We start from the raw sequence: 24,684 nt of genomic DNA on the forward strand, positions 1-24,684 counted from the left end.
CCCAAGCTGGCAGAGGGTAGGTTTAGGCTAGATATCAGGAGGTGCGACTTCACGGTCAGGGCGGCTAGGGTCTGGAACCAACTTCCAAGCGAAGTGGTGCAGGCTCCTACCCTGGGGGGCTTTAAGAGGAGGCTGGATGAACACCTTGCTGGGGTCGTTTGACCCCCATACTCTTTCCTGCCGTGGCAGGGGGCCGGACTCGATAATCTACTCAGGCCCTTTCCGACCCCACCAACTGTGAAACTGTGAACAGGAAGGGCCCTGCCTTGCCCCATACATGACTCTTGCTTTATCCTCCTGGTGTCAACTTTTCCTCTGGGTTTCTGCTTTCATGTGGTGATAAGTGTCTTGCTTCTGTTTGGAGTTCATATTATTCAGCCAAGCAAGAGATACTCTGGAGTGTTTTGCTGGTCCTGCAATCTCTGCTGTGAGTTACAGCAGCACATGAACTGGTAGATCATCAACAGAGTCAAGCGGGTTACATCTATATGTGCATTCATGACTGCAGTCACAGAAGAGGTGCTCCATCAGAAAGACTGCTGGCTTGATCCACAATTCGTAGTGACTGTTGTTTCCCAGCACACTTGGCTGCTAATACAGTATTTCTGAGTGAAACACCATTATCCACTTCCTTGCATAAGACACCTTTATCACATGGTGCCTGCCTGATAAACTCTTACCATGCCACATCCTTTCCAGTCTGTGACCTGCTGTAGACTACCTGCCAGATGTCTCAGAAAAAAGATATCTGAAGCTCATGACATTTGCGATGTGTAACCAGAGATTGTCTCTGCTTTGGACAAAGAAGCCGGTGTGGGGTGTGCGCCACTTAAACACTTTCCTTTCCTGTTCCTAAATCCCATAGGGCTCTGGGATTCTGCTTTTGGAAGATGACTCTATCTATGAAGGCAACTTCACGGAAGATCTGATGTTCGTTGGGAAGGTGAGTGTTTCACCGAATCTCAACTCAGCTGCGTTACTGCTTGTTTGTTCGAGAAAGCTGAGACTTGGGGTAAAAAAATGACCATTTAAATGTCAACCTTGTCAAGCATTTCATTGCTGATCACTAACTAAATTAGCCAGCTGATGAGCTCACCCTTCACTCTTCTAGCTTGCCATTACACATATGCTTTGCAGATGAAGCATGGAGTGAGTGGGTGGTATCCTACTGATCTGCTTTCAAAGTAAATAAGCTGGGTGCTCTCGGATGAAAAGATATCTTAAAGGCAGCTTCCTCCTTCTGGTTGCTAGTCCATGGTTGCTGGTGCCTGCCACAGCTTCTAGGTAGGCTGAGATCTAATTTAGTTCGAGCACTTGGATGCAGCTATATCCAAAATGAATGTTCATATTGGGTGGCTGGTTTTGAAAATCTCAGTTCTTCAACTTAAGCAGCAAGTGCCCTGCTGTTGGCATCAAAGATCCAAGGTTCAAACCCCCAAAGGATTAGCTACGGTTGCACTCTGTTTGAAAGCCTGTTTTTATTGACCTCTTTAGTTTGAATCAACTTCCTTGTAACAATTCCAGCTGCCCAGGTGAGCTGTAGCTTCCCCAGTTCTTGAAACCAAGAGTATGTGGTTTGCTTTGGTAGCAACACTCATTTGCAAGAAATCCATTATCTACATGAATCCAACTCTATTGTCCCCTTGCTCACTTCATCATACCCATGGGCGACTGGTGTCTCCTGAGTCTGTGGGGACACCAGATCACCAACCGGGGAGTGGCTGATTGCCAACAGCAGCCAATAGTTGAGCCTGTGGTGCTACCAGGGGGTGCACGTGCACCCGTGTGCACCCCCTATGCATCACTAAAGGTCATACCTTCTAGTAATTTAAGGAATAGGGAAATAACTAAGTGAGAGTTAAAGTTTCCAGATCCTACTCAGCCCAGTTATAGGTTAGACAAACACTTGGGCGAGAGAGTTTTAATGGGAATGGCCCTGCTTTGAGCAGGGGATGGATTAGATGAGCCCCTGAAAGTCCTTCCAGCTCAAATTTTCTGTGATTCTTTAAATTTTTTGCTGGACTACCATCATCCTACTGGCATAAGGAATGTCCCTCAATGCAAGTGCATTTCTGTGTCTTGTCCGGAGATCCTTAAGGAGTGGGGGAGAATGAATAAAGTTCCCATGCTGGAGTGTTTCAAGTCTGTGGTCTTTCTGATGGCAACGGACTTCCTTTCAGGGATTGCATCGACTTCTGTGCTCTGTGGGAGGGGAGCTTGGGTTACGTTTCTGGTCTCCCGTTTCCCCACGACCTCCCATTTCTGTATTTTCCAGGGAAAGCTGACCTTTGCCAATGGCTTCACTCTGGAGGGCACCTTTAGTAACAAGTCGGGTCAAGGGCTGCAGACGCAGGGAGTCCTGAACACTTCCAGCGATCAGCTGGGTGACAGAATGATCAAAGTGTAAGAAACAGCAACTAATGGCTTGGGAGTAGGTCCAGATTTAGTGAGCCTGTAGAGGAGGACCAAAAGAGGTACCAGCAGACAGCAACACAGCTGTAAGCAAGAACCAGAGGCCACAATGCATGACAAAGTCCTCAAATGCTCATGACGTCACAAACGTTACAGGAAACTGAATGTGGAGAAACTCTATGACTCTTATAAGGCCCCCAGGGGATTATGGGGGGTATATTGTGGGGGAACTCAGCCTAGAGGGAAGAAAGGGGATGCTGGCCTTGCACACATCAGTTTCCATTTGGCAGTACTCCACCCAAATGAAATTGTACAGAAATGGTTCAGCTGTTTCTGTGACTGTCACTGGGCGCATCTACACAAGACGTTTACTGCGCAGTAGCCTAATAATACTGTGCAGTCACGTGTCAATCCAAAACCATACTAAGATGCGACTGCGCAGTGTTATTAGGCTACTGTGCAGTAAGTGTCACAAAAAACCCATGCGCCAGTGCTACTGCGCAGTAACTGTAGCTACTGCACATTTACTTAGTACTTCATTAAGCAAGTACTAAACTAAATGCACTGTAACTACTGCACATTACTGTATGTGTAGACACACTCACTATGGAATTCACTACATTACAAGGGGAAAAAAAAATGTAGTCTTGTTATTGCTCAATCAATTCATTAGCAAGTACTTCAGGCCACAATGGCCCATCCATGACTTCTGGGCCTAATGCCTTGTCCTTCCAGGATGGTCAGTCTAACTTGACCTGCTGGATTCCTGCCTGTTGTTCCCAGTTGCACCCACTTAGCCACTGTTAAATGCCTTTGTGCTTGAGCTGTTTGGGTTTGTTACGGCATGAGATTAGGAGAGAAGGAAGTTGAAGGCCATATGGAAGAAGGCGTCAGATCTGAATTCACTGACATCTCTTAATTGTGCAGTCAGTTGGGTCTTAACAAATTCCCAGTGGAGACGAGATGGTGGGGAATCTACGACCAGTTTTTGGGGTTCGTCCACTCTGGCTGCAAAGAAGAAACTGAGGAGTCTTTCACGGGGTTTCACGTGCAGACAAGCAAGGAGCTACGGAAATCTCAGGAGTATCTCTGCTGCCAAAGGTGGGTCGTGGCTTCCCAGTGCAGAGGAGCTCAGTTGCACGGTGGACTTGTACTTGCAACGTGCGTCGCTCTTGTGTGTTTAAGTCACCTCCTCCCTGTTTTTCCCCTTGTTCACAGGCTCAGTATCACTTCATTGAGGCAAGTGCATTGTATAAGCCCAGAACCAATCAATTCTTCTTGCTTAGCATGAGGTGAATGCACATACAGGGATCTTTTTCAATACTGGTGCTTACCAAGAGAAGAAACTTAAGAGGATTAAAGTTGTTGACCTCTAGAGGCCCCTTCAGCCCTACTTCTGTCTATGACTTGGCCAGTCAAATTTGTCTTGTACCATCTGAGAGGGATCCTAATGTCTCACTGACTGCCTCAAGTCACCCTAAGAATGGTTTATTTGTGCCTTTGGGGAAGGGGAAAGGTACAGTGAAGTAATACTCATCATGAGATGGACCATAAATGCAACGAGGCCTACTTCTCCCGTGCCTCGTGTGTCAGTTCACACATTTGCAAAAGGCTACCAGGAATGTGATTATAATGCCTGGAGGTGTAAGGTAGAAAACGAGTATGATGCGTGTAAAATCTCATGTCACTGTCATGCTTGTCTTGCCCTCTCGCAGGGGGGCTGAGGATGCACCTGGGAAGATGGATGACATCCTTGAAGAGCTAGTTCAGCATCGCGAGCCGGAGCTGCTGCACTGCTATCTACAAAAGGTCTGTTTGAATGCACCCTGGCACCTTGCAAAATGGTCTGTGCCCTCAGCAGCCCTTAACCTGTCTGTGACTGTCAAGCACTCAGTATAAGCAGACCTTGGTGCCAGTGCAGAACAGGTCTGATTGGCATTAAACTCCTATAAAACAAGTGAGGGGTCCTAAAAGAACATGGAGGGAAGAGGGAGAACAAGTTCAACCATATAGTAAGTTGATCAGGGGTGGTCCCATTCTAGCTAGTGACTTCCTGTTGGTTGCTGGTAGCTCCTTCCCCCCCTCCATCTCTAATTCTCATGTAGCAAAGACTCGGTAGCCAGTTATGCCACGAATCATTTCCCCCTTCTGAATTATGCAGTGAGCTTTGGTGTCGGGGTGGTCTGTTTTGGAGACTGAAGTTCCCTGCTCAGCTTGGTAGCCCAGTTTATGGCAGAACAAGCCTACTCATTCCTTAAATCACACCTTTGGAAGAGCCAGCTCCACAAAATTGCCCAGTGGCTTCTATGCACTTTTAGTCATTGGCTTCTGCTCAGGTTGCATGCAAGGGTGACAACCAGAGACCCTGATTTTGATCCTCCTTCAGGTTCACTGACAAAATGCTACTTGCAAAGCAGTAGTGCCATTGGTGGGAGTAAGCCTTGGTCAAGAAAAACGTGACTTTCTTCCAGTATGATATGGACACAAGACCTGTGCTCATTTTTCCCAGATTAATCCATCTTGGTAGTGAACCAAGGCCTGGGGTCTGACCATCTTCTCTGTCTCATCTTCCAGTCTCTAATGAAGTCCAACATCTCTCCATTGTTTCTGCAGGTTCTGAATTCTTCCCTCCACCCATTAGGAAAGCTGCTGAAGACCCTGACATTAGCCTTTCAAGCAACCTACTCTGGGACAGGGGCAAACAGACACCTACTGAGCATGGCCCAAGAGGAGGTCAAGCACTATGCAAAGAAAATCTGGGAGTTTTACCAGTAAGTTTAGTGTGGGAATGGCTTCCTCATGCTACAGGAGAAGGCTTGCTGAGCAGGACATATAGCTTTTTCCCTTGGGCTAAGAAGAGACATTGCATTTGCACCTGGACAAGTTGTGTCTGTACTGTATTTTGTCCAAGAACAGAAATATCTTGGGGTGGGTGGGTGCACATGTTGCCCTTCTAATCAGGGTTTGGTGAAAGGCTGAATGCACTGCTGCTTTTCTGCCAAGCATTCAGTGGTATAACCCTGCACTTTGTTCAGATGCACTTTGTAACATCTCAGGATAAACTGTTAAGACTTCATATCCCATCAACCTTTTTAGGATTTATCAAAGGGACAATGGACATAGCCATCTGAACCATTGCACTTTGCCCCAGGATAAAATGGCTTATCCCAGGACAAATGTGGCATCTTTTTGTAGCCTTGGTGACTAGAGCTGGTTTGTCACATCTGCCACATCTGTCCAAGCCAAATGCATTTCTCTTGAGGAAGTTCTTTCAGTTATGAAGCTCTGTAGGTGATCATATAACAGTAGTGGTGTCATCTATACCCAGTACTTTCTTACCTCATTACTTCATGTGCAGATGTAAGAACATGGACATAACGAGACTGGATGAGGGCCATCTACTTGTGTATGCTGAGGGTTAGGTTTAGCTTGCAGAACATCAGAACTAGGCTGGTGCATGCCTCCCCAACTTGATTCAGCTTCACTCAGGTTTACTAGGCTTATGAGTCAAACATCTCCACTTGTGGATGGAACAGACTTGGGTTGGAAAACTGGGTATCATGCCAGGGTATCATTTTAGTTGCCCTTTTTAGAATAGAGCCATACTTTCAATCTGGAGTTTCAAATTTACCTTGCTCTCCTCCCCATTGGACCATGGGGCTCCCTTGCAGGCTGGACCCAGCTGTGGTGGCAATGGTGGGTTGAGCAGCAGGTGCGAGGGGTGACATAGCCATCACTTACCCCCTCTCACCATTGCACATTCTCAATGGGGCGACATGTCCCATATTTCAGCAGCAGGCCCCACCTCCAAATTTTGGGGCCCTCTGGGAGCTCCATACAGCAGACTGCATGGGCTGGATCTGGCCCATGGGCCATATGTTTGACACCCATACTTTTGGTTGATGTATTTTTGGAATTGAGCCCATTATACTCACAGGTAAGTTAGGGCATTCTCTGGAAGAAGAGGCCTCAATGCCTCTTAACCCTTCAACTCATATGCTACATATAGGGGTGCAAGGAGGAGTTGTTGACTGAGATGGGAGTTATACTTCCCATCACATCTGTCTGACACTTGAGCAAGTATCCAAGTGCCTAGAGATGTCGCTGTTTCTTGATGGGATTAGTTACAGACTTAGCTAGAAAATTCATTCTTGTGCTTAACAAGGATCATGAGGGATGAATCACTGGCCCACACATCATCTTTGGGCATGAAAGTCCTTTCACTCAGAGGTTTATATGGGAAGTTTCCAGTCCACAGATCCCACACTGTGTCTCCAGAACATGTGGTTGCTTTTTGAGAGTGAACAGACTCCTTTTAAGTTACAAAAGTTTTAGTGTGCAAGCTCTGTAACATTGCTGTGCTAGCTTCCTATTTTGAATCCTGGGCCAGTCCTAATTCATCTGTAAGTGATTTGCTCTTTATTAAATAAAAAAAAAAGGCTAAATCATGGTTCTTGCTTTCCTTTCAGGGGTTTGCTACATTTGGCCCTGGAGCAGAAAGGCCAACCATTGGCAGAGATGGAAGATGCAGAGACAAGGTAGCTGTGGCTAATAGCCATTTGGTTTTAAGCCTCTCGCATCGGTGGCGTTTCTTCCAAAGAAATGTTTGTTTGGAAATCCACTTGTTTCTTGGTGTTTGGATGAGTATATCTAAATGCCTAGGTGAGCATGCTAGGAGGAAAAAAAATGCTCTAATGAGTTTTCTTCATTACCAGCTTAATGAGGCAGAGTTGCTAAAGCATCTTTCAATGGTGTGAGTTTGATTAGGTTGCAGGGCGGGTTTGATCCGGACTTGGGGAGAAGGGTGCACTGAGTTGACTGAGTTGTAAATGGGTACCTAGTCCTTTGGGCTGAAGAGGCCAGCCGTGAGGTTAGCCACATCCTTCTTGTGTGTCATGGGGAACCAAAACTGGAGTTCCTTAACCATGCTCATCCAATGGACTTGCTAGGCTTGGGTAAATCTTTTTGCCCACCTTAGCCAGAAGAAGATGCCCAGTGAGTTTAGAAGGCAGGACAAATGGTGCTTCAGGTGAAATAATGTTTCTCTTAACACTGAAATGAGTTATGTGGTTGAACATGAGACTATGGGATATGAAATGAATAGATCCTTCCTGACCGCTGTGTTGCAGCCATCACAACCTCTTCTTCATTGAGTGTGAACACGCAGAGCATGAATCATGTGTCTATTATTGGGATAGCCTTTAATAGCTGCCAGACAGCATAGCATATCAGACCTCTGGAGGGCAATTAATGCAGGGATTTATTAGAAATGCAAAAACCTAGAACTTCTGATACCTTTTATTAGACCAACTGAGAAATTGAAGGAAAAAACCATATTTTTCTGCAAGCTTTTGGGCTCACACACCCGTCATCAGGCTAACCATGGTAAAAAGTCCCCATATGTAGGAAATAAACTTCATTTTTGCACAGAGGAAGCTGAAGCTGGAAATCTGTCCCTCCTGGTCATTTTTATTAGGTATTTATTAGGCATTTTATACTTCTTCACTTTCTTTTTCATAGCATGATTCAGTGGCTCAGAGCAACACGTTGCTGACTCGTAAGAATGTAGCTATCAAATATTGATTTACACGTGTACCTCCATTCCAGATAAGGGCACTGTGGCATTATCTTGTTCTGTACCCAGCACAAAACCACACGTTCCCCTTGCTCGGATCACCCTGGCTGTTGCATTCTTGAAGTACCTCGTGCTGTTCGCTCCCTTCCAGGCGCTACTACCAATCCCACTGATTGCAGCAAGTGGAACATGTCACATCTTTTGCAAGGGTATCAGGTGCTGCCAGGCTGGGCAGCTTCAGCTGTTTCTCGGCTTTAATGGAGTGACAGCAGTCGACCCTTTTCAGGCATTTTGGCTCAGCCAACACGCTGCAGGCTGAAACCCCCCCTCCTTGCACACCAGATTCAATTTGTTTTCTGAACATGCACCGACAAATGCCATATCCTTGTCAGGTCATAGAAAAGTAGGGCTGGATGAGACCTCACAAGGTCATCTAGTCCAGCCCCCTGTTCAAGGCAAGATCATCCCTGACTAAACCATCCCAGCCACGTGTCTGTCCAACCTAATCGTGAACATGTTAAGGGATGGAGATTGCACTGTTTCTCTAGGTAGCCTGTTCCACCCTCAGACCGTTCTGCCTAATCTCTAACCTGCATTTCCCCTGCTGCAGCTTGAGACCATTGCATTTATCCCTGTCCCCTATGGCTACAGAGAAAAGGCCATCTCCATCCTTTCAATAATCACCCTTCAGGTTTCATAGTTTCATAGGTATTTGAAGACTGTTATCAAATCACACCCCCCTCAGTCTTCTCCAGACTAAATACCCCTTGTTCCTTCAGCCTTTCCTTGAACACCTTGCTTTCCAGGCCTCTAATCATTTATGTCATTCTCCACTGGATTTTCCAATCTGTCCACATCCTTGCAATGTGCGGCCCCACAGCTGGACACAGTACTCCAGTCACAATTATGCAGCCGTAATATTTGACTCAAAACTGGGGGAAGGGGGATGAGCTAGACCAACCGTTGAGGTCCTGTAGGTTGACCTTTGTGGATACAGCTTTTGGTTGACTGCAGTAGGGATCATTAAGCTTTTCTTTTCCTTCAACCTCAGCAACCTGAATGCCTACGGCATGATTTTACCTGTGATCCTGCCCTGTTTCTACCCGGAGCTTTTCATGCTGTACATGCTGTATCATGAAAAGGAAGATGACCTCTACTGCCAAGGCATTGTGAACCTGAGTTTGTTTTCTGACCTAAAGCTGCTGGAGTTCCTGGATGTCCAGAAGTGAGTAACATGGCAGCAAATGAATCCTTAAAATACCTGGGAATACATCAACTGGGAAGGAGGGGGAGGTTCGCTTCATGGATGTGGGAAGAGAACTTGCCTGCAGGACTTGTGAAGTCCCCCTGAGCTGCAGCAGACATTTAATCGGCAGTTTCTGTAAAGGATGCTTCATTCCAGCAGGACAAAAATGAGCTGACATGGGTGGAGGGCTACATGTTATAACCACTTCTTCTTTGGTCTCCCTTCAGGCACCTGTGGCCCCTCAAAGACCTCAGCCTAACAACCAATCAGGTAAGAAATATCCCTTTGGGGCAGATTCTTAGCATCGATGTGGGAGCAATTAAAATGAAAGTGGTAAAACAACTTTAACAAATCATAGAAACATAGAAAATGAGGATGGGAAGGGACCTCAGGTCACATCTAGTCCAACCCCCTGCTCAAAGCAGGACCAGCCCCAACTACATCATCCCAGCCAAGGCTTTGTTTAGTTGGGTTTTGAAAACCTCCAAGGATGGAGAGTCCACCACCTCTCTGGGGAGCCTGTTCCAGTGCTTCACCAACCTCCTTGTGAGAGAGTTTTTCCTAATATCCAACCTCAACTTCCCTTGCTGCAGCTTGAGCTCATTGCTCCTTGTCTTGTCATCTGCCCCCACTGAGCACAATCCAGCTCCATCCTCAGGGAGGTGAAGGCTGCTATTAAATCCCCCCTCAGTCTTATTTTCTCCAAACTAAATAAGCCCAGTTCCCTCAGCCTCTCCTCATGTGCCCTGGGCAGTTTAACCATTTTTGTTGCCCTCCATTGGACTCTCTCCAACTTGTCCACTTCCTTTCTATAGTGGGGGCCCAAAATTGGACCCAGGACTCCAGATGTGGCCTCCTCAGTGCTGAATAGAGGGGAAGAATCACTGCCCTCCACCTGCCGGCAACACTGCTACCAATCAGCCCAGGATGCCATTAGCCTTCTTGCCAACAAGGGCACACTGCTGGCTCATATCCAGCTTATTGTCCATTGTCACCTCCAGGTCCTTTTCGCAGAGCTGCTGCTTGACTAGTTGATCCTCATCCTCTACTGGTGCATGGGGTTGTTCAGATCTAAGTGCAGGACTTTGCACTTGTCCTTATTAAGCCTTATGAGATTTCTTTTGGTCCAGTCTTCCAATTTGTCGAGGTCTCTCTGAATCCTAACCCTACCCTCCAGCATATTGACTACTCTCTCCCTCTTTCAAACTTGCTGAGGGTACCCTCCATCTCATCTTATTGAAGGAGGCATGCAAATGTAATTACAGCTGAAGATCTGGGCCTTTGGGTACTTAGGTATGCTTCAAAGATCTAGGAATTGATAATAGGTCATAGACATTGGATCACAGGACTACATGGAGAACAGGATTTTTGGCAATAGATACCATATATATTTACATACCACATGCACCTCTTTTGTGAAAGGAGAACGAAAGGTGGGGAAGGATTTTTCTTCTTAACCAAACTGTTCAGAATCATTTTTCTTATCTGGGAGATGCATCCCAATTTTTTATTGCTATTTTTTGTGGGGGAAAGGTAAGTGTGGTATATGAATACATAAGGTATCTTACTAGTATGGCTGAAAATCGGTCTCATCTTACAACACCATGAAGCTACTTGTATGTAGGTGTATCCACCAAGCAGAACCAAAGCAAAGAATAAGAGATTCCTTGCAGTGGTAGGTACGGCTTTTCTTCTGATCTCGGTGGTTATGCAGTGTTGGTACAATGCTGAACATACATATTCCACTTCCCTGATGTCTTCACTCTGCAAATATATGTGTGCTAATGAAGTGCTCTTGATGGAAACATGCTTGATATAGATAAGCTTCATGTGCGATCAGTTGGTCATTGGGGCACTAGAAATGACACCCAGCTGTTTGTCTGCCTTTTTCAGAGGCGCTCCCTGATCAAAGATAAGTGCTTCCTTTCTGCCACTGAATGCCTGCAGAAAATAATGTAAGTTGCCTTGCATGATCTCTTAGTGATAAGAAGAAAAGTGCAGGGACCACAATTTGTGCTTTGTGGAAATCCCCTGACTTCTGAACCCTGCCCCTACCGAGCCAAATTTTGATCCATCGGAAACAATTCCTCCAAACCCTCTTGACTTGGTTAAACATAGAAACAGCTGCTTTGAAATGAACTTGAAACGTCCTGGTCCATTTATGTAAGGAGAACGTTGAGATCTCATCAACCTCTTCTCCAGATTTTCAAGTTTGCTTAATTTTTTTCAGAACATCTTTTCTTTAAAATTCACAAGTTCGGTTTTGAATGAAGTGGCGCTTTGTACTGGGGACGAAGGGGCGGCACTGGGGATTTTTGCCTAATTCTCTAGATTTATTATGCCAAGTTAGACAATGTGGTGGTAAAGATACCTGAGCCCAGGGAAAGGTATCCATAAGGAGAGGCTGTAGATGCAGGGCTGGGGGGTGACTAATGCAGGGGACTTCATGCCTATTTTTTGAACTGCGGTAGGAAATATTTTTCTGACTTTATTTTGTATCTTGAAACATGAGGATTGGCAGCCCTTGTAAGTCTTAGTTCAGTTGGTTTAACTGCTCTTTTGTGTATAAATGTCAGCGAAGCTCTTTAGGCCAGGAGCGGTCTATTTTAATGCATCTGGGTTTTATTACTTAACTTGGTAGTAATGGAGCTTCTTTTATTGGTAGCATGACCGTGGACCCCCGGGAAAAACTGGAGGTCCTCCAGAAGACGTATGAGGAGATTGAAAGCACCGTGTCACGGGTGGCAGGGAAGGACTATAAACTCCCAATGGACGATCTCTTACCGCTGTTTATGTACGTTGTGTCACGAGCCAGGTGAGAAATAGCTTTCCATTTACAGCTGCTAGCAATGATACCTCTCGCCTACACTCGATGGTCAGGGCTGGCCAGATTTTTCTGTTGCAATGATTCAAACAAAAACCCAAGTCTCTGCTTAAATCCTTCAGGTTTGTATGGAAAGCAGGTGGGATTTTGTACAAGACCCCCTTGCAAATTATTCTTTTTGCAAATGCTGAGTGGTAGCTCCCATTCCCACCCTCTATGAGGCTGGCTCCTTAGCCATATTCTTCTCCCCATGGCCCAGAGCCAGGGGCTCCAGTGAGGCATCAGCATTTATCTCTGATGGGAGACCATGGGGCATCGTGGGAAACATGGTGCGAAGGAGACCAGAATAGGATTGTGGAGCTCCTCAACTATCTCTCCCTGAGATGTGATTTCCAAAAGACAGTTGCTGAATCAAGGAAAATCAGGGTTGTCTGGAAACTTGTCCTAGCTCTTTCTGACCAGCCCTAAATGACTTACCTTTTGCCTTCCATACTGCGGACGTTTCAGCAGCACAACATCCACACCCTGTGCATCATTCCCTTGGGGGAGCACAGTCTATTTGTCTCTTTGCCAAGTAGCTTGAAAGGATTAGAAAAGGGTTGGCTGTTAGATTAGAAAGGAGGACCTCTGGGAACAGTTCCTGACCCCCCTGGAAAACACGACTAATGTATTTGCGTAACAATGGTTTGTAGATTATAGAAGGGGACTCTGATGCTACTGAGTTGGCTGATGATTCATAGACATCAGGGGCTGGAAGGGACCTTGCCAGATCATTGAGTCCAGCCCCGCTGCCATAGGCAGGAAGTCTGCTGGGGTCAAATGACCCCCGCAAGATTAGCATCCAAATGACGTTTCAATGAGTCTGGAATAGGTGCTTGCACCACCTCTGTGGGGAATCTGTTCTAGACCCTGGACACTTGCATTAAAAAGATTTTTTTTCTAATGTCCAGTCTAAATCAGCCTTCCAGGAGTTTGTGGCCATTAGACCTAATTATCTCTTGGGGAGCCCTGGTGAACAGCTGTTCTCCCAGATCCTGGTGCACCCCCCTTATGTACTTATAGGCAGCCACCAGGTCCCCCCTGAGCATGTGCTTCTCCAGATTGAAGAGTCCCATGTCCCTCATCCTCTCCTCGTAAGGCTTGCTCTCTTGGCTTTTGATCATACCAGTGGCTCTCCTCTGGACTCTCTCAACTTTATTCATGTCTCTCCTGAAGTGGGGGGGCCCAAAACTGGATGCAGTATGCCAGCTGCAGCCTCATTAGAGTTGAGTAAAGCAGGAGGATGACGTCCCCGGTTTTGCTTGAGATGCATCGGTGGATGCATGCCAGAGTTTGGTTTGCTTTGCTGGCCACAGCGTTGCATCGGTGGCTCATGTTCATCTTGTGGTCAATCAAGACCCCCAAGTCTCTTTTGGTCGTGGTGCTAGTGAGTGTAGCACTGCCGAGCCTATAGGTATGATGCTGGTTTTTCTTCCCAAGGTGGAGCACCCTGCACTTCTCTGCATTAAATGCCATCAGGTTTTGGTCCACCCACCTTGCGAGCCTGTATCCCCAACCTGTCCTCCAGTGTGACCACCTTCCCCCATAGTTTAGCGTCATCCACAAACTTTGCCAGTCCACAACTGATGCCCAAATCCAGATCATTAGTGAAAATGTTGAAGAGTACTGGCTTGAGTACTGAGTCCTGAGGGGCACCACTAGTCACCTCGTGCCATGTTGACTTGCTCCCATCAACTAGTACTCTTTGGGTCCGACCCCAGAGCCAGTTCCCCAGCCGTCAGACTGTGAGATGGTCGAGGCCACGGTTTTCCAGCTTAGCCATGAGGACATCATGGGAGACCAAGATTAAGCTTCCACAATATAGTAAGAGCTGGGAATTAATAAGAGCAATCCAACCAACCTACTGCTAGGAATTTAAGACATACCTGGAAGAAACGTTGCATGTGCTCCCCTCACTAGTTTAGAGGAGAGGAATGCAAGGTTCAAGAATGAGCACCCTTGATACTCGATGCATTGTGATTATGGAGGTTCCCAGGGCAGTGTTTTGCCATCTTCAGACCTACAGATGGATGCTGTTTTCCTAGATTTGGCATGAGCACCCCAGTCCAAAATAGCTCTAAGCATCATGCCTATCTGCAGTTGGGGATGATGTGGCAGAAAAGTCACGGTTTGGGGTTTCTTAAGTACTGAGCACCCATGATTCGTGATAAAGTCAGGCATACAGTCCCTCAAATCAGGCCCCACTAGATTAAGGTCACACACCAGGGATTGGTGACTTAAGAATTTCTGTCTCCACTACTAGACCAGATATATATGTAACACAAGGAGTCATGACAAACCTGGCTCCTTTTTTTGTTTTCTAGTATACAACATCTAGGTGCAGAAATACATTTGATCAGAGATTTGATGAATCCTACTAACGCAGGAGGGATGTATGACTTTCTGTTAACAGCACTGGAGGTAAGAGAGTTTAACAATGCCAATCAGACTAGCAGGAAAGACTTGATGAAACTAAAGTACCTTTTTTGTTCAGAAGCTGTGGAATTAGCTTTCCTGAAGACAGGTGATTAGCTCCCCCCCACCAGGGATGTTTTTGGGATAAGTACATTAATCTAGCTACTACAGAAACCATGCCACTGTCTACAGTATTTCAGTCTTAGATTATATTCATGGCTTCTCTTCATACAAAAAAATCAAGTAGTTTTGATTTAAAAAAGAAAAGGGGGGGTGCAGGAGGTCTGTAAGAACTTCCTAACATTGACACAGGTTATATGGTAGACCTAATCCAGAGCAGTTTTCAGGGCAGCGCTTCTCAATCTCGTTAGACTCAAAGCAGCCCTCGGAAAGTGCCACCTCTTAGCTTTCACTTGTTTTTTTGACTACCAAAACATAATAGAGGAATTCTTCTGTTGCAAAGAACTCAGAAAGACCATCGCAGGTCTGACACTAAGGATTCCTATTTGAAATCACCGGGTTTATCTTGTGAATTGTGTAGGTATTTGCTCACTTAGCAGTGCTAATGATTGTACGGCATCACATGGTGCCCTTAAAAAGATCTCACGGCACCCTAGGGTACCCCAGTCCTTTGGTTGAGTCACAGCTTTAAGATTAGCTGAAGACTACACAAGTAGCTTGCATCCATCTTGCTGCAACAGCAGCACTGGTTGTCCATGGTCTGAACCTTGGTTGGTAGACAGCAGGTGCTAGAGACCTTCCCTGTCTTGCCATGCTGACTAGCCCTGGGGATAATGTTTGAAGACCTATTTGCAGTTTGCAAACTCACTCTGATCTCAGCATACATGCGTGAGACTAGAATTTGGCCCACTCTACTGAAATGGATGCCCACACATCTCTTTACTGACTCTGCTCCTGTTGCTTTGTCCAGTCTTGTTACGAGCACATTCAGAAGAACATCAAGCTTCAGCACAGAGAGACTTGGCAATCGTCACGTGATTCCCGACGGTTATAATCCAGAGAACTCCGATTTGTGCATTTTGGTGGAAGACTGTTAGGTGAAGGAACTGAGTCACTGCCACTCTAGTTACCTTTCCAATGGGAAGAATGCTTATTTTGGATCCGAGCTTTTATTTATAGTACAAAAGCCTGGACTCGTTAAGATACCACGATCAAGACACTTCCCTCCAAAATCTCTTGCCCTTGGTGGGACTTCGATCTGGGCTCCTGTCCCTGACATACAATAAAGCAAAAATAGACTCTAATGCAACAGCCAAACTATAATCAAAGCCACTGAATATTGGCCTGAAATCTGCAAGCCTTCATTTTTGTGTTCTGGGCAAAACCGTTTTCAGAACAAATCATTCTGTGGAATGTGTATTGAAATCTTAGCATATTTCCCCCTTCATTTTACAAGCAGCCTTTGCTCTATAATCCCATTTTTAACGACTCTCGTTTTTATGTATTTATTTTGCACTGGCAAACTACCCGAAGAGGGAAAATGTATTTATAGAAACCATACAATGAAGCTGAAAGAGCTGACCAAAGCTGCATACCTAGAACTGATCCATGGATAGACTCAGCTGCATGGAAACAGAAAAGGTCCCTCTCCTTCCTGCAGTAACTCTTCATGAAATAGTGAAGCTGAAGGCTGCGTATAGCTGAAAGGAGGATCTCACCCCATCCTCTTGGCCAGACCCTCTCTGCTCCATCCCTGCTGTGTTTTTAAAGCTGCTATGGACTCATTTCCCTTGTTGGTGCTTTTTAATTGTAAATTATTATTTTCCCTTGCTTCCTGCTGAACCCTATTTAACTTCAGGGATGTCCCCATCTAAGCTCTTTTGTGCCTTATATAAATAGGTATTACTCAGCTCTGTAGATGCATAGATAATACAAAGGAGACAATATCCTGCAGCAAAAGAACTCTGTAGTTCTGTAAAGGAACCAACCAAAACCCATTTTAAAATGCATCACCTCCTGCACTTACTGTCTGGTGGAAACACCCTGATCTTCCAGAAATACAATTTCATGCTGATGCATCCTCCCTTTGAAATGGAGCTTATGGGGCAATATCAGGACAGAGCATGACTTGCTTCTATAGTGCCTTTTTTAAAAAAAGGCAAACTGTGTATATAGAATATTGCACTGAAACCAAAATACACTAAATAGGAATTTATCCAAGTTGGATATTAGAGCAAAAGCTTTATTTAACTGGATTTGAACCTGCTTTTTTTTAAGTCTGATGTGAAGTTGTCCCCTATTTTTATAATGATGCTACAGACTGTCACCTCATGACTATCGCAAGCTTTGTGTTTTGTTGAATGAGTTGAAACTGTTTTATATCAGATTGACTCAGGACTCTTGTTAATGTGTGTTTTATATTTGTATGTAAATAAACCCTATTTCTATTTTTAAAGAGAGAGAGAGAGATTTTGGAAATTATTTAAAGAATTTCTCTGCCTTCCCCTTTCTGCTCTGCTGTGATGTTTCTGAACCTAATTCTAGACTATTTTTCAGAAAAGCCTGAGAGTGCCTACGGTGGGTAGTCATCAAGCATGATAATGGAGAATGTAGTCTCCACATTAAGGATTCTTCAAATACAATACAAAAGCAAACCCCGAATCCTGCCTTGCTGCTCAACAAACTGATCCAACAACAAGTTTATTGCCACTGTCATTAAACCAGCATATTCCTCTGTCTTGTATTGGTTACCCTAATACTTCTTATGATGTTTGATGTAGTATGAGTATCAGACCTATGTTTGCTGGGGAAAGCTGAAGAAAAAGCCTCTCTTTAATTTGGTGCTAGACCACAAACATGGTTGACTAACTGGCCATGTAAAACATTAGCTGTAATACTGTGACCAATTCAAAGTGCTGGGTTCTTGTTGTACGTGCTTGAACTGCTGCCCATGTTTGTAGATGTCAAGAGCAAAGCTGAGCTGTTATGGGATGAGAGCAAATCAGTGCTATTTAATCCCTCAATTTAATTTGAGATTATCCCACTTTTTTAAAAGGCACCTGTAACCTGGTCTCTTGACATCAAGTTACAGAACATCCCTCCATGGGTCACTGGCACTGGGGGAGAGGGGCAAACCCACAACTTCCAAGGCATCACCTTATAATGCCTGAAATTCAGAAGGGACCAGTCTGTAGAAGGGACTGGTTTGTAGCAGAAGTGCTGTAGAGGCTCATGTGGCTGAACTAAAAAACTTCTAGTGAGAGATGTTCATGCTGATACATTTAAACAGACATGGTGCATGGTTATGTGATTGACATTACAGCACTGGAACAGTCTGATAATATGCCTATGGCAGACTGGCTATTTAGGAATAAAGTAGATGTGTTCAAGCCAATTGCAAAGGACAATCTATTCCTGTATTCTGCTGACCCGTCGCTGACACAGCATGATTGGATATGCTGGTCTGACTTGGAAACACCACGCTTTGATGCAAGAACATGAAAGGTTATTGAAGGATGAACACAGAAGGCAGATTTGGGCCCAATTCAAGGTGCTGAACCACAAACTTCACTGATTTCAATGAGTAATAAAGGGCCTGAGCCTAAGGTTGCCAAGCTTTGACTATGCACACTAATTAATGTGCCTATAGAATTTGCTTGCAAATTTTTTTAAGTTGGATCTTAAACTTTCCCATGCTCATTGACTTCAGTCTGGCAACTCTTCATATCAATGGAGGCCAAGCTTTGTGGCAGGTGTGCCAGAAATTAACCCCATGCCCTCCAAGTGCTGTTCTGAACTCCTCCCCATGCCCAATTTGCTCTGCTTTCTGCTCCCAGCCCTCTGCTCCCTGCCTGCTCTTTCTGTTCCCTGCCCTATCTGGCACTGTGCTGCCTGTCCCCTCCCCAGTCGGTCACATGCCACACACACACAGGCTGCCCATAGCTAATTAATGAACACATTTTTCACCTGGAAGAAAAAAAAAACCAGCTGTAGTGCAAGACAAGGAAGGCTTTTCATCTGTGGATCCTTCATGCTGTCAACTGCAGAGCAGTGATGCAAGCGGCAGACAGCACAGCTGCCTGGGAGGATGTACAAGTTGTCAAAGTGCTGTGTTCAGACTGCAGTGTCTGCTGGAGAGGTAGGTTTGAATCCTGTGCCTTACAAGGAACTGAACATGTCTCCCATGGTGAGTCCAAGGCTGTGATAATTAAAACACTCCAGTATATTCAGTTGGCAAATCATGTAAAATGCTGTCAATGGCAATCCCCAGGATAGCTCTAGTTCTACATTTCCTTGTTTTCAACACCTGCTTGGAATGTATTCTGAAATTCTTTCATTCTTGCAAGGAAGTTAAGGAAGACCATGCTGTGGTCTGATTTCAAACACGTGTCTACCCCTAGCAAAAGAACTTTGTTGGGTTGAGTCACCCTGTTTAACATACTGTTAGGGTCTCCTACTGCTGCACACATTGCTGAACTGTTTAAAGACTGGACCCTATAACCAAAGGCAAACATGTGCCTTAGTTTCTGAACTCAAGTACTTGGTATGTAAAGCACTTCTGGCACATTGAGAGACTTCATTGAATGGGCCAGCATCTGTTTTCATGCCATTGTTTTGTCAAAAGGAACTTCACTGGGACAGACTCCTATTAGACCACATGAACTCTCATACCACTGCTAGGGTAGGTAAGGATGGGCATAGTAAGTTTTTTCTTTATGGGGAAAGTAAAATTAGTTGAATAATAGCTATGAACTTTAATGTCCTAAGTGCTCAAAACCTGGTCATTATCCAGTCCAAAGAAACAGCCAGCCAGAATCCTCTCTTAAGTCAGCAAGCAATTTAGTCATCTTTTATAATTAATTCAAACTTAATATGATCTCTCTATGCTGCTTTCCCAGTGGTTTTCACTGAAGACAATAATACTAGGGGTAGGGTTGCTTTCTATTAAGTGTACAACTTCAACTGCAAGCTATTGATTAAACCATGTATACCATTCAGATTTGAAGGAAGGTTCTTAAAAGAATGAGATTTTAGCCAAGGTATTTAAATATTTTAATGTGCAGTTTTAGAAACATAGCAGCATCAGTGGCCACCTATGGCAAAGATTGAGGAAGTTTCGATCAATAATTTAAAAACTAATCCCTAAGACTGGAGTATGTTCACAGAAACACTGGTTGCAACTAGATTTTCACACCAAGTCTTTAGGTGCAAACTGCTAACAGCAATAAGGATGCTTTTCAGTTTTATTGAAAATGCTTGTTCTCAGTGCCATGCAGACATTTTAATGTGGTAGCACCAAATTTGTGGTTTGTGCTATGAAATCATGCAGAATTTCCTATCAGCCTGTTTAAAACCATTCCTCCTCCACCAGAAAAATAAGCTAAGGCTGCATACAGCCAGCCATGATGAACTGTCTTTGCTTAGTTTTCTAAACCTCCTTTTTTTTTTTAAACTTGCTGTTTTTTTAGTTGATTAAAGTCCAGAGAACAACCTTCACTGGATATAACATGCATGCTTTGAATGGTGTGGACAAGTTAGAGAGTGTATCTTCATGTGTGAATGACTCAAATGAATGAACAGTGTAGATGGCAAATTCTAAGGACCCGTGACCCTAAGCTAAGAATACAAAGCAGGAAGGCAACCATTTGTCCTTGAATGTTCAATTGAGCCATTTCTATCCTGCGCTAACAGAGTCTGATCCTATGGACTTCCTTACCTTCTTGGGAGTATGTATAGTGTGCTATCCTAATATACTCCCTTTCCCTACTCTCCATTAAGGCTTATTGTGCTTAAACTGTAATAGCTGTAAATACAGATATTTTCTGCTTCCCCTGCGTGCCTCTGTTGCAACAGGTGCATTTTACAAATAGCTGAATAAAATAGGAAACTATAACAGAGCAGTGTCTATGGCTGCTTTCAAGTGGTGAAGTAATGCCTCCGGAGGTGGGGAAAGAGACTTGAGGTCCAGTTTCTTGAAATCCTCATTAGCGCTCAAAGAAGTTAGCACTTCCACAGTCCTCTTTAAGTCAAACACTGAGTGCAGCATGCCTAGAGTGGAGATGGCAGCTTTGGGACTGTTCTTTGCTAAAGCTTCATCATCCAAGACACTTTTCAAGGCTGAAATCCTGTTCTCTGCAATCACCTTCAGGAAGTTGTAGAACTCTTTGTAGTCTATGCCCGTGCAGCTTTTCATGATTACCTAAGAAACAAGCCACGCTAAGCTTAAACGCCTCCTTTTTAACTAGAGCAAGAGTGAAAACAAACCACCCCTTATCAAGGCAGTAAGTGGCTGAAATATTTATGGTAACCACATTTAAGCCTTTCTCTTGTGGTTTCCTGCTGCCTAGTAATAGTAAAATGTATTGTCATGGATAGGAAATTTGATTATTCCCAAATGCCACAATCAATTGCTGTGGTGCTGCCGGCTTGTTTCCATTCTGTTGTACGTGTTCACTTGCCGGAGCTGCTCTCTGCCAGCTGCAGAATAGTTTCCTTAAATAAGACTTCCTCCACCTTTACAGGCTGCTTCATAAAGGTTTTTGGAGCTTTGGATAGAGAATATCACTCAATTACAGTTATTCCTTCTCAAAACAGCACTTGCAAAAGTAACAGCTGCTGCAGCCAGTGCTTCTAAACTGGTCTTAAGCAGCACACTCCATTGGATCTCAAGGGATTTTAACATCGTATTCAAGCAATCGTCCCACCTAGGGTTCTATAACGTCAGCTTTACTGTTCCCAAGGGCAATAGATTTCAAGCAGGGAAATGTACCAGACTGCCTTTTATGAAACTTGACTTAAATAGTAATGAAAAGGTCTAGAAATTGGATTGGCGGGCAAGGATCAACACACACAACTTCAGCTCCGTAGTCACCTATTCTGAAATGAATGATGCAAACACATGTGCTTGCACAAGTCTTTGACCATCTAACTGACTTCCTCATGCTGTTTCCCAACTTGGAAACAAGCATAAACCTCCAAATAAGGACCAGCATAAGGCCCTGTCTGTCTTAAAGCTGATATGGACCAAGCAAAGTGGCGTTCATCATTTGACCAGCTGTTATACCTGACATTGTAGGTGCCAATCATCCATAGTCTCTCTCCATTCACTAATTTCCCGTTGGACAGCTGCTAATTCATCCTGCAGGAAGCACCACATGATAGCTACGTTGCAGCCATTCACCCAGTTGTGATTAATGGAAATGGTATCCTCCTGCAAGACATTGTGAATTTAACTAATTATTAACCTCAGCCTGTGAGTGTGTGCAGAGTGCAGACACATGAAACCCCACCCGCTATCTCTCCCTCAGTGAGTGGAATGGCCCCTGTAATGTCAAAGCGACTCGTTCATCTTCAAAGCCCATCTCTTTGTTAAAATCCTCCTGCCCACATCTCCCCCTGCTCAGTCTTCCTCTCTGACACTTGGTCTTTGCACTATTTCTTCCCCCTTCCTGAATACAACCACAACCAATTGTGTTTTGCTGTAAATCTATGTATTAAAAAGGAAAGCATGGTTTAAGTTAGCTAATGTCCTGATGTTTGCAAAACTCCAGGGCAGTGTAAGTCAGGATATATCTAGACTACATTCCTCAAGGAAGAAGGCAGGGTGGCACTTTATAGTTTAATTGATTCAGAAAGGCATGAGCTTTGATAGGCAATCTACTTTGTCAGTGTAGTATAGCGATACCCAAGGTAGCCAAGATACCAGAAGTCTTGCAGCTATGGTTGCATAGGATGCATCCACACAAGTGTGGACATTTGGCTACCCAGGGACAATGAGCAGTGGGACACCTTGTACTGCCACTACTTGTCCCCAGGGAACGCCTGTGCCATTTACCCTCTGGTGCACAGCAGGTTACACTGGGTGGTGTCAAGGAAGCCGGCCCCAGCAGCCTTAGATAGGGTCCTGGGGGCTTCCTGGGGCTGCAGCAGTGGTGATCCTGCCACGTGGAACCTGGCTGGCAGCTGGAGTGTGGCTCTGGCCAGCTAGGCTCTGTTTTTGAGCAGCACACACTGCCCCCATGTGTGCTACTCCACTTTTTCTTTATGTGGTTTTGACCCCTGGATATCCAGGGGTCAAACCTCCCTCCAACCCCTGCACTGCTCCCTTGCAGTGTGGAGAACAGCTGAACATGCAGTATGTGCACCAGTGCCACATACCACATGGCTGAGCTTGTCTGGACACAGCTATGGGGCTCAGCATGGGCTAATTTAACTTCATGGTGAGTGCATTTCCCTTGGTTCTTGCATACTACCTGCTGCTCTTCTGCAAATGCGATGACTTAACTGCCTAAAGAAACTCTTCAGAGGGTTTCAGGAAGCATGTGGCTGCTGAGGGTCACAGTTATCTTACCAGGTTGTAAACCTGATGATGCCATCCACTAGGGATGAAGATGATCTCTCCTGCTTCCTGTATGACTTCAACAGGGGGGGAGCTTTGGGCACAGCGAGGGTAAATGCTGCTGTCATGAAGATTAGGCGCAGTGATGTCAAAAGGCAAGTTACCATGGCGATCTCTAAGGTACTCCTCCTCCTCTGGAGGGTAGAGCAGCCATTTCTTTTTCCCACAGATATTGGCTGACCAGCTGTAGGAACGGAAGACGTCTGCATGAAATGGAGTCCTGTGGGCCAAGACAGAGGGTTCAGCAAACTGAGACAAAACCCATAAGTAAATTCAAAGCTGAGAGCATTTTCTAGCTTCAGACAGATCTCCAAAATTCCACAATGCAGCTCCCATGCACATGGCCTCACCACTGAGCTAGACAAACGAGCAGAATGCACCTACAAGCATTTGTCCCAGGACATGCTGGAGGCACAGTATAGACATGCAACTCCTATCACCTCTTTGTTGGTCAAAACCAAGTTTAAGTACCCTCTCCCCTTCATACCCACCCTTTCTCCCTGCTGAGAATAGTTTTCAATCTAGACCTCAGGTGATTTGAGGGCAGCAGGTTCTACAGTATAGGTTGAAGCCGATATGGAAAAGGCTGGTTTATCACCAGTGAACAATACAAAGCTGGACTTTGTTTTGTACCTACAAAGCACTTAGTTAACTCATCAGCTCCCTCATGAGGCTTTTGCTGGCCCTACAGACTCAATACACGAAAGGCTTCAATACTTGAAGCAAAGGCACTTCACTGATGCTCAATCTCTGTGCATTTGCTCAAGCTGCTAGGATATTCAATGCACAAATCCTCACTTGTATTTTCCTCCCCTGGATGTCAAAGCTGCAGGTCCTAATGTGAAGCACAACTTCTAACTGCTTTGTGTGTGCTTGTATTCTAAATCAGTCGTGTTGATGATAGTTTCTGTTGTGCTCTGCTTAGGCAAATCTGTTTTTTCCGAAGAAGGACTACAGTTTGCTGCTTTTTCCCTGCTCACTCTCCATTTTTTTTAGCCCCAGTAAGATGTAATGGTACTAGGGTGCACTTCCACTGCACAAATTGTACACTTGGCTAGGATGGGCAATCTTACTGGTGGCACTTAGTTCCTTCTCTCTGACCTCATTCCCTCTTGTGCTTTATACCCACCTGTTAGACCTTGTCTCTACTTCTGTGATTTTCAAACTTTTTTGACTCCAGGTGCTCCTTGCACAACTCAAGGCTGGAGAATGCTGCTCTTAGCTTTCAATCATTTTTTGACTACAGAAATATTAGAGAGCCATTCTTCTGTGACAAAGAACTCAAAGTCCATGACAGATCAGAATGCTTTTGATATTCTGAATTCCTATTTAATATCTCTGGCCTTGCCCAGATGAGCGCGGTTGTTTGCTTCCCTGGGGACAAGCAGCAGTGGTACACCTTGTGCCGGTTTTACTTGTCTTCGGGGAACTATGGAGCATGGTAGATTACCCCAGGTTGGGTAGGTGAGGCTGGGGCCAGCAACTGTCTTGGCCACAGCAGCCTTACCTGGGGTCCTGGGGCCTCAGAGAGCTGCAGCCATAGTGTTATTGCAGCCAGGAACCTGGCCAGCAGCTGGAGTGTGGCTTTGGCTGGCCAGGCTGTGGTTTTGGGCGGCACATGTGCACCACCCCACTTTTTTAAGGTACACATTTTTTGACCCCAGGATCTCCCAGGGTTAACACCCCCCACACACACAGACTGCAAGGTAGCAGCACGGGGAATGCCTGCATGTGCGGTGTGTGGCACTGTAGATGGGTATGCAGTACCACATACTACATGTCCATGCTCATCTGGACACGACCTCTGGGTTTAT

At 45.1% G+C, this 24,684-nt stretch overlaps 2 protein-coding genes across 7 annotated transcripts in view; one reads left to right on the forward strand and one right to left on the reverse strand.

Annotated features, from left to right (window-relative positions):
* The window catches only part of ALS2CL (ALS2 C-terminal like), a 127,429-nt gene extending 110,498 nt beyond the window's left edge, over positions 1-16,931 (forward strand). For all 6 annotated transcript variants that reach the window (XM_019508036.1, XM_019508033.1, XM_019508032.1 and 3 more), the window contains 12 exons: positions 866-943; positions 2,276-2,403; positions 3,340-3,513; positions 4,128-4,221; positions 5,026-5,183; positions 6,882-6,950; positions 9,039-9,212; positions 9,461-9,503; positions 11,127-11,188; positions 11,899-12,048; positions 14,421-14,517; positions 15,443-16,931. In XM_019508036.1, coding sequence (XP_019363581.1) covers positions 866-943; positions 2,276-2,403; positions 3,340-3,513; positions 4,128-4,221; positions 5,026-5,183; positions 6,882-6,950; positions 9,039-9,212; positions 9,461-9,503; positions 11,127-11,188; positions 11,899-12,048; positions 14,421-14,517; positions 15,443-15,526 — 1,311 coding nt within the window. In that variant the 3' untranslated portion in view covers positions 15,527-16,931. The remainder of the gene's footprint in view (positions 1-865; positions 944-2,275; positions 2,404-3,339; positions 3,514-4,127; positions 4,222-5,025; positions 5,184-6,881; positions 6,951-9,038; positions 9,213-9,460; positions 9,504-11,126; positions 11,189-11,898; positions 12,049-14,420; positions 14,518-15,442) is intronic.
* A 2,576-nt stretch (positions 16,932-19,507) lies between these two features.
* The window catches only part of JMJD4 (jumonji domain containing 4), a 17,366-nt gene continuing 12,189 nt past the window's right edge, over positions 19,508-24,684 (reverse strand). Inside the window, exons 5-7 of the mRNA XM_019508037.1 lie at positions 22,823-23,090; positions 21,536-21,682; positions 19,508-20,671 (exon numbers count right to left, since the gene is read on the reverse strand). Of these exons, the coding sequence (XP_019363582.1) occupies positions 20,360-20,671; positions 21,536-21,682; positions 22,823-23,090 (727 nt within the window). The 3' untranslated portion in view covers positions 19,508-20,359. The remainder of the gene's footprint in view (positions 20,672-21,535; positions 21,683-22,822; positions 23,091-24,684) is intronic.

Source organism: Gavialis gangeticus, unplaced genomic scaffold, assembly GCF_001723915.1.
Source record: "Gavialis gangeticus isolate Ggan-Ray unplaced genomic scaffold, GavGan_comp1, whole genome shotgun sequence".
NCBI classification, from domain to species: domain Eukaryota; kingdom Metazoa; phylum Chordata; order Crocodylia; family Gavialidae; genus Gavialis; species Gavialis gangeticus.